The 14,577-nt window shown below is 41.3% G+C and overlaps 1 protein-coding gene across 5 annotated transcripts in view; it reads right to left on the bottom strand.

Annotated features, from left to right (window-relative positions):
- fhod3b (formin homology 2 domain containing 3b) overlaps positions 1 to 14,577 on the bottom strand; it is a 607,059-nt gene that overhangs the window by 273,963 nt on the left and 318,519 nt on the right. For all 5 annotated transcript variants that reach the window (XM_048611383.1, XM_048611368.1, XM_048611373.1 and 2 more), the window contains exon 6: positions 12,464 to 12,569. In XM_048611383.1, coding sequence (XP_048467340.1) covers positions 12,464 to 12,569 — 106 coding nt within the window. The remainder of the gene's footprint in view (positions 1 to 12,463; positions 12,570 to 14,577) is intronic.

Genomic DNA, 14,577 nt, shown 5'->3' with positions numbered 1-14,577 from the left:
GTTGGTCAAATCTTAGCAAAAAACAAAAAATGTTGACATGGCTTCTAAAGAGGGGATGTGGCCAGTCAATAAATAAATGTTAACTTTATTAACAAGGAAGCTTTAAACAACTGACTCCATATTAATCTGTTTAAATTGTGACCCGAGTTAGAAGTAGTCCATAAGCGGTGTTTGACTGACATATGCTTCCTGCTGTGCTAAGTTTACCCATTTAAGTATCTCTAATGGTATATTTTAAAAGCATCTGCACTCAATGCTAACTCTCCGGACAGAAGCTTGTGTTGAGCTTTGCTGGAACACTGTAGGCTATGGATGAAGTGCATGTGAATGGGTTTCGTGTAGTTTAATGGTCAGCATAGACACGGTGGGCCAAAGGGCCTGTTTCTATGCTGTATGAATCTCTATGATCATAGCTGTCCAAAAGATGGAAAATGTTAGTACGACAGCAAGGCGGTTTATTGAAATGGCAAGCAAGTGGACAGTTGGGGTCATTCTTATGGACAGAGCAGATGTGTTCTGCACAATAGTCACTCAGTCTGCATTTGGTCTCAACAACATTTACTGTTTCTCTCTCCACAGGTGCTGCAAAACCTACTGAGTTTCTCCAGCATTTTACAGTTTTATTTTCAGATTTCCAGCATCCACACCATTTTGCTTTTATAATGATCAAGTAATCAATCCCAGTCATGTCATTTGAAAGATGAACTTTTGAACAGGAGACTGGGAAGAACACTTATTCTCTTCTTTTAAACAGTGTTATGAAGCTTTTACATTCTCCTGAAAAGGAACAACTGGCTCTCAGTTTAAATGCCTCATCAGAAAACAGCACGTCTAGCAGTGCAGCACTCCTATCAGTACCGAGCTGAAATGCCAACCTACATTTTGCGCTCAAGTCTATGGAGCGGGCTCGAATTATCCTTTGACTGAAAAGCAAACATATGCTTACCCAAAGGTGACACCCACACAAACTTGTATTTCTCCCCTTTCCCGGTTCATGCCAGCTGTAGCTCTTCCACCATTCCCAGACTGCAAACACATCTTTTTACAGCACTTCCCTCCTTTTGAGAAACTAAATACTTTGGCCTTCTTAATAAATTTTAAAAATGCTTACGCAGAGCGGGGACAGCCAGCGGGCTGGAGGCCTGAGCAATACAGGGAGTGGTGCAGGCAAGTCAGCAGCTTGCAGGCCTGGCCAGACCATGTGTGCACGCCCCCTGCACTGATCTACTGAAAGACTGCAGTGTCTAGCTTTTTAACTTTATTGTCATTTTTCTAACTTATACTACAAACTACTGTGTAAGTAATGTAAATTTTTTCCTCTGATTTTCCATCTAAGATCTGTACATAGGTACTTTGTACCTAAGATGATGCCATATAGGGCAACATAATAAACTTTTCACTGTACTTCAGTACTTCCATACTTGAGTACACATAATAATAAAGGTTATTTTAATTCTAATTCTAGTCGTCTCTTTGCTCATGTTACTCCATTTGAACTGTTTTTTTTGACAGTCACCAGATCAAACTCAATAAATGTCATCTATAAATGTCATCTACTCCTTTATTTATCCAAGTAGTCACTCTTCGATGATTAAATATTTAGATATGACTCATTTACCAAACCTCAGCTGGATGATTTTGATCTCATGCTATGGATTCCAAGAATTTTACTGATGTTAGACTGATTGGGTTATCCATGATAACAGTGTGGAGCTGGAGGAACACAGCAGGTCAGGCAGCATCAGAGGAGCAGGAAAGCTGATGTTTCGGGTCAGGACCCTTCTTCAGAAATGGGGGAGGGGGAAGGGAGCTTGGAAATAAATAGAGAGAAGAGGAGTCGGGCTGGGGAAGGTAGGTGGGATGGTGATAGGTGAGTGCAGGCAGGCAGTGGTGGGGATTGGTCAGTGAGGTGGGGTGGGGGGGTGGATAGGTGGGAGAGAAGATGAACAGGTTGTGTCAGGTCAAGGAGGCAGGCTTGAGAGGAAGGGTTGATCATGGGATGTGGCCAGGGGTTGGGAGATTTTGAAACTAGTAAAATCCACATTTAGGCCATCGGGCTGTAGGCTCCTGAGGTCGAATACGAGGTGCTGCTCCTCCAGTTTGCGGGTGGCGTCATTGTGACACTGGAGGAGGCCGAGGATGGACAGGTCACCCAGGGAGTGGGCCTCATTCCGTGTCCAACCCTCCGTCTCATTCCCACCTCCTTGACCTGACCCAACCGGCCCATCTTCTCTCTCACCTATTCGCTCCTCCAACCTCAGTGACCAATCCCCACCACATCCTACCTGCACGCACCTATCACCATCCCACCTACCTTCCTCAGCCCTACCCTTCCTCTTTCTTTTTATTTCCGAGCCCCCTTCCCCCTCCCCCATTTCTGAAGAAAGGTCCTGACCCAAAACGTCAACTTTCCTGCTTCTCCAATGCTGCCTGGCCTGCTATGTTCCTCCAGCTCCACACTTATCTCTGATTCAAGCATCTGCAGTTCTTCCTATCTCTGAGTGGGCTATTAGTGAGAAGTGATAATGATGGGAGCTTGTGGGGTTAGGAGGTGCATTCACATGACTACACGCCATGTTTGCAATGTAATGAACCATCAACTCATGCACCTTCATAGATCAACTAAGAGGCATTGATGGATTGCAGCAAAAATGTTTATATATTAACCAGAAGTTAGCAGATTAAGTGCTCTACTGCATATTAAAAAATCCATTGCTAAAGTGGCAAAGAAAGAATTGTTACAGGTTTGTTTAATACAATTGGATTTCAAATCCATTTTAATCATATAAACACAAACTGAGGCATTTGGCAGCCTTTTTAGATTAGAACGCATCTAATACATATTGTACAACACAAACTTGCCAAATCTGTGGGGTATTAAAGCCATTCTGAGGTATTTAAGCCATTTATTTATAAAGCCATGTAAGCAGCTTCCAAATGTAATTCCTTGCAAACTGCCTACTAATTGAAAAGAGAAATTACCAGATTCTGTGAGAAGATAAAAGAAACATTTTAAAAACAATTGTTCTCACTGTAAATACTAATGATTCCAAACTGAAGTTATCATTAAAATACATCTGTATTTAGAGTGCATGTGGGAAAAGAAATGCAACAAATACCTTCTTTGGAAAACAGTTCAAGATGACTTCAATGATATAATTTAATGGACATGAATGTTGCACAACCCAAATGTGAAATACGAGTGGTCACAAATACCTACCGTGATTGCACTGATCAACTTCCAACACAATCCTGGCTCAACTCATCTGCCTAAGGCTTATAGCTGATCACAGTTTGACATTCCTACATAGGTGCAGTGGTCAGAATATAGAAAGACTGGATATATTGAATACGTAGGTTAGTGATTCCATGATAGAAATCAACATCCCTGTAACTAAACAATATATTGTTTGTATCAGTCACCACTTGACACCAATTCTCTTCAGGTAAACCATCTTCATGTTAGTTGCAGACAGCAAAAAGATGTCTTCACACTGCAGGAAATCTCCACTCATCCTTCACCCACCTCTGTTTTGGTTAATTATAAGTGGAGGGGCTGGTGTTGGACTGGGGTGGACAAGGTCCGAAGTCACACAAAAAAGGTTATAGTCCAAGAAAATTTATCAGACTTCATCTGATGAAGGGGCAGCGCTCTGAAAGCTTGTGGCTTCAAATAAACCTGTCGGACTATAACCTGGTGTAATGTGACTTCTGACCTTGGTTAATTGTAAATAATGGAAAAGTAGACCTTTCAGTACCTTAAGTAGTGAGAGCAGACTAAAAGTACTCAACTGTACTTTCCTGTAATGTTCCCATTTCTTGATTTCTTGAGGAACCAAAAATCTAACCAATCACAGTTCAGAATATATTCAATGAAGCAGCATCCTATGATGGAGAATCCCAAAGAATCACAATTTTTCAGTGAAAAAGAAGTAACTCCAATTCTAAGTTGTAAATGACATGACAACTCGATGGTTAGCACTGCAGCTTCACAGTAACGTGGACTGGGGTTCAATTCCACCCTTGGGCTACTGGTTATGGAGCCTGCACATTCTCCCTGTGTTTCCGTGAGTTTCCACCAGGTGTGCTGGTTCCTTCCCACAGTCCAAAGATGTGCAAGTTTGCTGGATTGCCATGGGAAATGCAGGGTTACAGGGATTGGGGCAGAGGAGGTGGGTCTGACTGGGATGCTCTTCGGAGCGTTAGTCCGGACTCCCTGGGCCAAACGGCCTGAATCCACGCTGCAGGGATTCTATAATTCTTATTCTAAAGCTGTGATCCTTAAATTTTAGATAGCCCAGCCAGGAGAATTGTCTTCTCAGCATCTACCTCATCAAGTCTTAAAAGGATTTGTATGTCTTTTATTAGATTACCTTTTAAATCTTCTAAATTTAGCAAACACAGGCCTGGTCTACTCTATCATCAGGACAATCCACATTTTGGCTGTTATGGTTACAACCTTCCAATATTTATTTGCAACTTTACAGAATGAACATTTTTTAAACTGCAAATTCTAAGAAACATTGATAGTTTGGCACTTAATTATCTGTATCTTCCTACACACTAGAAACACTGACCGAAATCACAAGAAAAACAGCATACATTGGAGCTACATTTGCACCCAACATTCCAGTTGTTATGCAGACAGACTAACACGGCTGCTATTTTGCCAACTTGCCAATTTGTAAATGGTTAAAATAAAACTTGCAGTATTTTACAAGTTAAGAGATTCTGGACTTTTAAATAAAGAAGAGGCCTGAAAATGACTTAAACCTTTCTTACAATCAATGTCGCAATAACTATAGTCAGTACTAACAGTAGGCTGGCCCACTGTTCTGTGGGATCACGACATTTTTAGTATTCAACGTACCGTCTATCATCAGATTATCAGTAAAACTAGTAATCCGAGGTATCACACTCACAAAATAACATTCCTATATAATATGTTGATGTCCTGTGCGCTGACTTTCTTATTTTTGCCACATATTTTAAGGAGACATTCATTTATAAAAGTAAAAACCAAAAAAAAAAAACCAAGGATGTTGTAAATCAGAAACAAAAACAGAAATTGCTGGAAAAGCTCAGCAGGTCTGGCAGCACCTTGGGAGATAAGAAAGAGTTAACATTTCGGGTCAAGTGACCCTTCGTCAGAACTGGAAGGGTCACTCAATCGGAAACGTTAATGGATTTCTTTCCACAGTTGCTGCCAGACCTACTGAGATTTTACAGCAATTTCTGTTTTTGTTTCATTTCTAAAGTGCCCTTCATAACTAGATGCCCCAAAGCACTTTTCAGCCTATGAAATAGTTTTTGAAGTGTAATGTTAACATATTGCTGGGCCATATTCCCAAGGATATGTGGACATGCCAGATTTTCTTGTACTAACTCTAAGAAATTCTATGAAATTCTGAAATAACATTAGGACAGGACACGATACGATATTGGGAAGGGGAGTAAAATGATTGAGAGAATTGAACACCCAAAAGATGCTTATGACAAAACAGTGCAATAAATAATTAAGGACCTGGTAAAAAGAAATGTTGGAAACGATGGTGATGATTGGTGATTCCTGAATTTTGACCAATGTTATATGGACTGAAATGGTACAGCATATAAAAGAAGTGGACACAGATTGGGCTGAAAGATAGGAGGCTACAAAGGACCTACTGACAGAAAGTTTGACCAAAACAAGGAGAGGCTTTGATCAATTTAAAGAATTGTGGGAGACATTTCAATCAACACATGATGTCATCCAGTATGCCCAAGACAAGATAAATTAGATAATTTGAGAATCTAAGGAAAATAAGGATCAATCTTCTAAATGTGATCACGTTCACTAAATGTGGAGTTCTGCTACAAGTTAGTTACAAAAGGGGTTTGCTAACATGGGCAGACACCCAAACTGGAGGGTAATGGGTATCTGCGCCAAACCATTTGCTTTGAATCTCATGGAACGCCTCAGTTGAAAACACCACGTAGTTCCCTTAAGACGTCATTATGTAATTCAAGTACAAGTAACAATGGGTCTTGCAAGAAGCCTTAGCAGCTGCAATGAATTATGGGCACTCAATTCAACACAGCATCTTTTAGTTTAAGGGCCATCACTGAAAGTAATACCGTTTCCCAGAAATACGTTGATAGGATGCAAGGAAATTGGAAAAAATAAGTTGTCAACAGATTAATGGTGGCAATGGAGTTTAACCTTGATAAATGTGAGGTGAAGCATTTTGGAGAAAGTAACAGGTAAAAGTGTACTCAATGAATGGAAAGACACCAGAAAGCTCAAAGGAACAGAGGGATCTTGGGGTGCTGTCCACAGATCCCTGGGGGTGGTAAGACATATGAATAGGGAGTTAAGGCAAGATACAGGACACTTGCCTTTATCAGTCATAGCATAGATTATAAAAAGCAGGGAGGCCATGCTGGACCTTTACAGAAGTTTGGTTAGGCCACAGCTGGAATAGCGTGTGTAGTTCTAGTCACCACAGTATAGGAACGATGTGATTGCACTGCAGGGGGTGCATTGGAGACTCACCAGGTGGTTGCCTGGGATTGGGGCATTTCAGCTATGGAGAGGGGCTGGAAAGGCTGAGGTTGTTTTCTATGAAGCTGAGGAGGTCGAGGGGAGACCTGACACTGTGTTTCAGATTATGAGGGGCATGAACAGGGTGAAAAGAAAGCAATTATTCCCCGAAGGATCAATAACAAGGGGGCACACTTCTGAAGTCAAAGGAGGGAGATTTGGAGGGGATTTGAGAAAAAGACTTTTCACCCAGAGTGTGGTAGGGACCTGGAACACACTGCCTGGGAGGGAGGTTGAGGCAGGAAACCTTAACCTTTAAAAAGTACTTGATTGAGCACTTGAAATGGCATGACAATCAAGGCTAGGAATCTGGGGCAGGAAAGCGGAGAGTGTAAGTATTAGTATATTTTTTGGCAGTACAAACTTGATGGACCAAAGAGCCTCTTCTGTACTATTTGATTCGAATGATTCTATGAAATAGCCATCATCGTTAGCCAGGATTCCTGGGAAAAATGGCTTCAGCATCCTTAGCAATTGCTCAGTTGTTGGATCTTGGCGTTGATCACAATGACATGTTACTAGAGGTGCCAACTGAACCAACAAGCCACTAATCTAGATCAGGAATATTTAATATAAGATCAAAAGTGAAAGGTTGAATGAAGTTTGTTCTTCTCAACATGGAGAACATGCCACATATATTATATACAAAGCTTAACAATTAGATTCATGTTAAGAGTTGTGGTTTACTAGGAATTTTCAACTCTTATGTCACCGCAATGAGTTAAAGGAGTTATCACAGTGAACAGCAATGAATTTTTCCATCGTTCAATACAACTATCAAGAAATTAGAATGGTTATTCTGGGTTGGCTGGCTTCACGAAGAGCTCATAGCATAAATTACAGCAAATGCAAAAAAACGAAGTCCTTGAAAGTTTGGAGGCTGGTGATGGGATGCTTTGAGTGAGTAAGTTTTGATATTACTCATTGGGAATAGTATGGAAGAGATAATGGAAGATGCTGCAGGAGTATAATTGAAATTACACACAAGGGTCAAAAGGCCTGTGGAAGAGGCTTGAAGGTGGAGTTTTGCTCTATGGTTTGGACAAAGGTCTTGACATATCATAGGGCATATTTAAAGGGGACCTTCACAGCACAGCAAAGTTTTGTCACGAACAGACCTCACTCCTGAAAGAGTATGAGAACATTTCTCCCTCCATCTCCCAAAAGATTTCAGTAGCAACATGTGGTGGAAAGGAGAACCACTAATTGACTAATCCAACACATGTGGATAGTGTAAGGAAGATATAAAGAAGGCAGCGTGAAGGAGACAGATGAGAGCTTTACCAGCTTGAACTGGTACTCACTGCTGTCACAGCCACATGTCTTTTGCTTTATAATCATAGTGCTATAACCGTACATTCTGATTAAACTCAACATACCCACTAGAATGGTTGCAGTCAAGTTTACTTAACTGGAAGAACAACAAAAATTGTGCTTAAAGCAACTATTTTAATTTGATCTCTGTAGTAACGTAGAGAATGCAGTCGCCAGTATGTACGCTCCCCGAAACATAGTGGCCAGATACTCTGGCCAATATTAATCTCCCAACACCAGGACACTAGAGAGCTTACTCCTGTCCCACCTCCCTAATTAATGTCATGGGATCTTCCATCACATCCAAAAGATGGCTCTTCCAAAAAAAAAAGCACCACTCATGAGATTACACTCTGAATGTTAGTGTAGATTATTGCAATCAAATTCCCAAAAAGGACTGGAACGTTAATCTTCTGAAACAAAGGCAAAGAAGTGTTATCCATTGAAGAACAGTTGACATTGATTTTATTTTTGTTGACAGAACGGGTGTTTCTATTGAGCATACAAAAGAAATCTGAATATAAATAAGGAGGTAATGTGGCCAATGGTAGTGTCCCTACCTGTGGCCCAGGAGACCTGCCCCATGAGGGTGGCAGTGGGGATGTGTTATAACTTCTCCGAACAGATTGCTTTGAAAATATCTATAAAATCGGGGGGGGCGGACGGGAGAGGAGAGGGGAGGCGGGGTCATTTGGGGACCAGTCAACCATACAGATAGTCTGACCGTGATATACCTAGGATGCAATTTGTCTGTCCCTGGTGGTGATGAGAAGGGGAAATAATGATCTGAGTTGGCCCCAGCGAGATATTCAGCATCTTGGTAATTACATGCCTCGTGAGAACATCCAGATGCAACATTTTGGCGTGGCAGCAATTAAGGCCCTTAAGTAAACAATTAATGGCCATTTATAGGTCTCAACTCACCACCTCCCCGATCGACCTGGTGAACAAGCTGAAGTGCTTTCATCCTGGGAAGCTATGGTAACCTGACCGAGTGTAGGGGTGGGAGCTGCAGTTGTCCCAATCCGTGGATAATTGGAGGCACAGGTAGCAAACAAGAGCAAACTCTGAAAGCGGTCCTCTTTGTCTCCAAACCTTTGATTCCAGCCTTTGCTTGACCACATCCTTCAAATGGCTGGCTATTGCCAGAACAGTGATCAGGAGAGATGCTTGCCCTCACTCACCTGTCAACTCTTTGGGAACTGATTGCCAGTCAACCAACAGAGGGTGGTATATTAGTTGCCCCATACTTAAAAGAATATAGGCAATTCTGCTCTACACGCCACTCCAGGTATGATTAGGATGCTACTACACATCCAGTGTTGCTGGGACAGTAGAGCAGTTTATTGATGAGTGGGTGATGTGCATACAAACCATCAGATAAAATGACAGCTTGGATAAAATACCATTCCAGTGACATTTTAAGACTTTTTCTATTGATCTAGTTGTTAATTGTAGATTTGGAATATTAAACCATGTTTCCATCAACAATATCAAAAACTAGAATATATCTCCTTTCATACATTAGGTAGATCAGATCATGGAGCATTTTCCACAGATATGAAGAATAGTTTTTATGCATAGTACCAAGGGACTTAAGTCATTGGATATGAGTCAAGAGATCACCAGAATTTGGTTAGGGCAGAGAATCAACTCATGGTCTTCTATTTGCCCCTTACGAAAGGGGTACTGGGCACCAAGTGAACACTGAAAAGGCCATATTTACTGGAGGCAATGGGGGTTTTGCCTGCTTGCTGGAGAGCCAGTTGAGAGCCCCATGTCACTTCTCATCAACAAGGCCCATCAAAATAAGAGCTTATTAGGCATTTAACTGGGTAGTGGGAGGTCCCTCCCAGGATCAAAGATGCCAGAGTGAGGGGCTGACCTATTGAGATCGATAGTCAGTCAGTTAGAGGGCAGTGATGGCATGAATGGCATTATGGGTTTTTGGAGTGTGGTGGGAGGAGGAGGAGGAGGAGATGAAGTGTTAGGAGCAAAGGCAGGGCTTGCCTATAGAAAGTGGTTTTCAGCAGACCTTCCCCTTTCTACTACTGGCTTCTCCAATTGGAGACAAAATACCTTTCAGCAAGGGAAACCCCAACAGGATTTACTTTCCAGGCTTCCTGCATTGACAAGTCGTGTCCTCTGCTGGGTCAATGAGAGATTGAGCACGGAGAAATTCTGAACTGGGTTCCCAGTTGGTCCAGAGTCCTTCCAGCCATTGACTTCAGAGAAGTGGTAGGAAAGCATTAGGGTCCCCACCTCTCCAATTAAATGCCCCCACCTCCACCACAGGCTTGGGTATCAAATTCAACCAGGGAATAGGAGAGATCCGGAAAGGGCTGTAACAAGGAAAGGATAAAGTTTTTAAAAACTAAGATATTAACTTCAAGGACACAGCTGGCACTTTGAAATGCCAACTGGCCGTCTTTCCTCAAGCTGGAGAGGATGGCTTTATAGATTTCATATCACAGTTTAATTACTCATTACAATGTAGGGAGGAAAAGCTAGGGGAGGGGAGGGGAAGGGAAGGTAAACCAGTCACCCACCCTTGTTTAGAAACTAAAATGACAGAATATTGCAAGATTCTAAGTGTAATTCTCTTCATGGTCAGCACTTAAATATGTGTAATCGAATCTGTGGATTAAAAAGAAGGGAAATAATTTCCATCAAAACAACTTTCCCACAGAACTGCAATCCATAAGTTTGTTACAAATTTCCAGTAACTGATCTCCAAAAACCATCCAGTTGTGTACCTCTGTTGTTGTTCAGAATGGTTCACGTAGTTCAGGATAGCATCATAATCTCTTCATGTTCCTCTTTGCAACTCTCTCACAGGCATCTAGTAACTTAGACTAATGTAAGCTTCCAGGAGTAAAGACACACTTCAGAACGAGCACAATGCTTTTCCAGCCACTGAGCCGATAAAACAAACAATAACCAGAGGCATCGCAGACCAAATATAAATAAAAAACTTCTGGAGCAAGGATAAATCACGCAACTGGCAGCACACACCACAGATCTTTTGGTCGGCTTTTTCCCCTCAAATGTAGCCCACACACCATACTGTTGCAACCCATCACTCATTTAAGGCCTGTAAAAGCTCATTAGTTCCACTGCTTGACCCTGCTTCACCCTCCACAATAGCTTCAGATTTAATTCATAACAGTAAGAGATAGAGAGAGAAAAAGAAAGTTAGAGAAGGGGGCAGCAGTTGCAATACAGACGAGAGCTGTGTGTAAAATCAACAATGACTTCCATTTGTACAGAACCTGCAATGAAGAAACTGTTCAAAAGGTGCTTATTAAGATAAAGGAGACCTGATGGGCAACTTCTTCACAGAGGGTAGTTTGTACGTGGAACAACTGCCAGAGAGACAGAGTGGTAGATGCAGATACAGTTAAAACATTTGAAAGACATTTGAACATGTACATGAATAAGAAAGGTTGAGGGATATGGGTCAAACACAGGCAAGTGGGGCTAGTTTAAGTTTGGGAAATTTGGTCTGCATGGACAGGTTGGACCAAAGGGTCTGTTTCCGTGCTGTATGACTTTATGACTAACAGTGGTACCAATTTTTGTTATTGAGCCCCAGGAGGAGACTGCGGAATGAGTGATCATAAACAGCGTCGGAAAGGTAACTTTTAAGGCACATCCTAAGTAAAGTGGAGCATCAAAGAGTTTTACTGAAGAGTAGAGCCGAAGCATCTAATGGCAAAGATGGCAATGCTGCACCAATCACAGCCTGAGATCCCAACAAGACCAACACTGTAGGAATGCAGAAATTTCAAACACTTTTTGTAGGGTCGGAGGCGGTTGTAGAGATCAAGTGGAGAGAATCCATGGAGGGATTTGAAAATGAGACTGTGTGTGATGCTATACTTAAAATTGATGCTAAGATGTTTAACATATGAAATCAGCTGAATGCATCTGCAATGTTGAAGGTGAAGATTCTCCTTCAGAAAAAAATCACAAAGCACCGAAACCCTCCAGGTTCATCCCTGCAGTACACAATATCCTGTGTTGTTGAACTTCAAAGAGTTTTATAATGTCATCACAAGAGATTCAATACAAGATAGATGTTCAATACAGGACGTTCTTGCAATGCTTTGTATCGGTTAACAGCAGTACACAATTCGGATGGATGAAAATTCACGACAACTCCAAAAGGTCAAAATTGAAATAATTTTGTGAAATAATATCATTCCAGTGTCCAAGATAGACTCTTTTCCTGTTGCAATAGGATGTGAAGGATCGAAATCTTTCTGTAGCAAAGCTTTTGCAGCTCAAAGTGAGTCTTGTATATTCTTCTTACACAGCCTATCTGGTGGTAGCCAGTGAAAAATTTGCAAAGCTTCTATTTACTAGGCTGGCTACAGAGAGTGACTACCATACTTAACAGACCAACCCTAACCACGCAGGCCTCATTCCAAAACTTGCTCAGACTATGTCAATTGAAGCCACCAGACAGTGAGGTCTGTAGAAGCTCTGGTACACACAGTGAAAAGAAACAAACCATGTGTTCCTTTTGGAAAGCACCGAGACAGGAGAGCATGCACTGCTTACCTCTCAAGATGTAATTCTGGTAGTTCTGGTCTGCTTCTGCTCCTACTTTTATCAAACATGTCAAACCCTCAGCAACGACAAATTCATGAACCAAATCCTTGTCATCCTGATGGGATTAAAGCACAGTTCCGAAGGTTAATACATTAGTAAAATACTTAGGATTGCATTGTACAAACAGTAACAGAAATATTTCTACTTTGCATATGGCAAGTTAATGAATGAATGGAAGAAAAGAAATAAACAATAACATTTACAGCACCGAAACTGAATTCGCATCTTAGAAGGAGAATGTCCTCTACATTGCCACTGGACTGTGCTTCAGAGGTCACCTTTGGAAACGTAGACCAGTGTTAAAAACAAACTTCTATTTTGTTTTTTCTAAGGTTCCCTACTGATAACCTTGTTAATTAATGTCAAATTACGGCCAGTGTGTTGTGCAACCATTCCTTCTAAGTATTGAGTTGAGTGCGTCAATTATTTTATTTCTCAACATACCCCAAGAGCTAGCAAAAAGGGGCACTTTTATACAATATAATAACTGGCATTTATGTAGTACCCTTACAGTTGTTAGCACTGTTGCCTCACAGTGCCAGGGACCCGGGTTTGATTCCAGCATCAGGTGCCTGTGGTGAGTTTATACGTTCTCCCTATGTCTGAGTGGGTTTCCTTCAGGTCCTCCCACAGTCCAAAGATGTGCAGGTTAGGAGGATTGGCCATGCCAAATTGCCCATAGTGTCGAGGGAGGTGTAGGTTACCGGATTAGCCATGATAAACTCCCCATGTGGGGTTACAGCGAAGGGATGGAGTGGTCTAGGCGGGATGCTCTTCAGAGGCTCAGTGCAGACTCAAAGGGCTGAATGGCCTCTTTCTGCACTGTAAAGATTCTATGGTAAATTATCCCAAGTGCTTCACAAGCACATTATGAATGAAAAACAAAAACCAAGTCACATAGAAAGGTATTAGCACAGGTGGCCAAACCTTTGGTCAGAGATAGGGTTTAAGGAAAGACTCTCTTTCCTGCTTTGAGGCAGAGGGCTTTAGGGATGGAATTCCAAATCACAGGGATTCTGCAGCAAGAGGTATGACTACCAGTGGTTGTGTGTGTGAGCGTGCCCAAAAGGCTTGAATTGGAGGAATACAGTGCTTCATGAAAACAGTTACAATTTTAGATCTTTTAAAAAACAGTTTTAAAAATCTGCTTTGTACATAAGAACTTGGTGTATTTAAAATGAGACATTACTTAATCACTATCATAGTCTGTTTATAGTGTTTCCCCATTAATTGCGGTTTTAACACGGTTTTTCAATGCAGTGCGATTTGCAACAAAGTTTTAGACATTACCCTATACTCCAGTAAACCAGAACAACACCTCAACACAAAAGAGCACATCAATTCAGCATTCAATATTCTAGCCAATCTCTTCTATTTCTAGACTGCATTCCTACCTTTCCCTTTTCTCCTCTCATGCAATTACAATCTGAGATGCTCCCCTTGACTTTCATTGAAACTACAGGGATGAATCAATTTACAGCACCACATTTAGCTCTGCAATAAACGTAGGCCGTGGAGCAACCTCCAATGTTGAATGCTGATTACAACTGACTGCTCTGAATAATAAATCAATCTTTGTACAGTATGCAAACACAAGACACATCTGAAAAAAAAAACGTTTTTCTTTGCATCCTCGTTTGTACAATTCTCACTTCTCAAAATAAAATGACAGCATCTTATAAAGTGCTGACCTTTTGAAGCAGGGTGGTTATGGAAATAGTGAACTCTCGGGAACAGTCACAAACAATAAACCCAAGGTACGGCCCAGTGACAGTTCAGAACAGTGGAAACAACGGCTGTAAACCATTATCCCACCCCACAGATTCCACAGAGGCTTTATAATCAACCCAGTGCCCGAATCATTTCTTAAACAAAATACAACTCCCATTTTCAATTGGTTTCAATTTGCTTTGAAGTCCATTATTGCAATTTGGCAATGATCAGCAGAATGAACATTGTTTACGCTAATCATAAATGATCTGCAATCAATAACAGGAACTCTCATGTCATATACTATCATAACATATGGTCTTGAAGTTCTAATGAACAGAACAAGAATAGGA

The sequence above is a fragment of the Rhincodon typus genome, chromosome 2 (genome assembly GCF_021869965.1).
Source record: "Rhincodon typus isolate 14 chromosome 2, sRhiTyp1.1, whole genome shotgun sequence".
NCBI classification, from domain to species: Eukaryota; Metazoa; Chordata; class Chondrichthyes; order Orectolobiformes; family Rhincodontidae; genus Rhincodon; species Rhincodon typus.
Note: the sequence above shows the minus strand (reverse complement) of the source record. Positions and strands in the feature narration are given on the sequence as shown.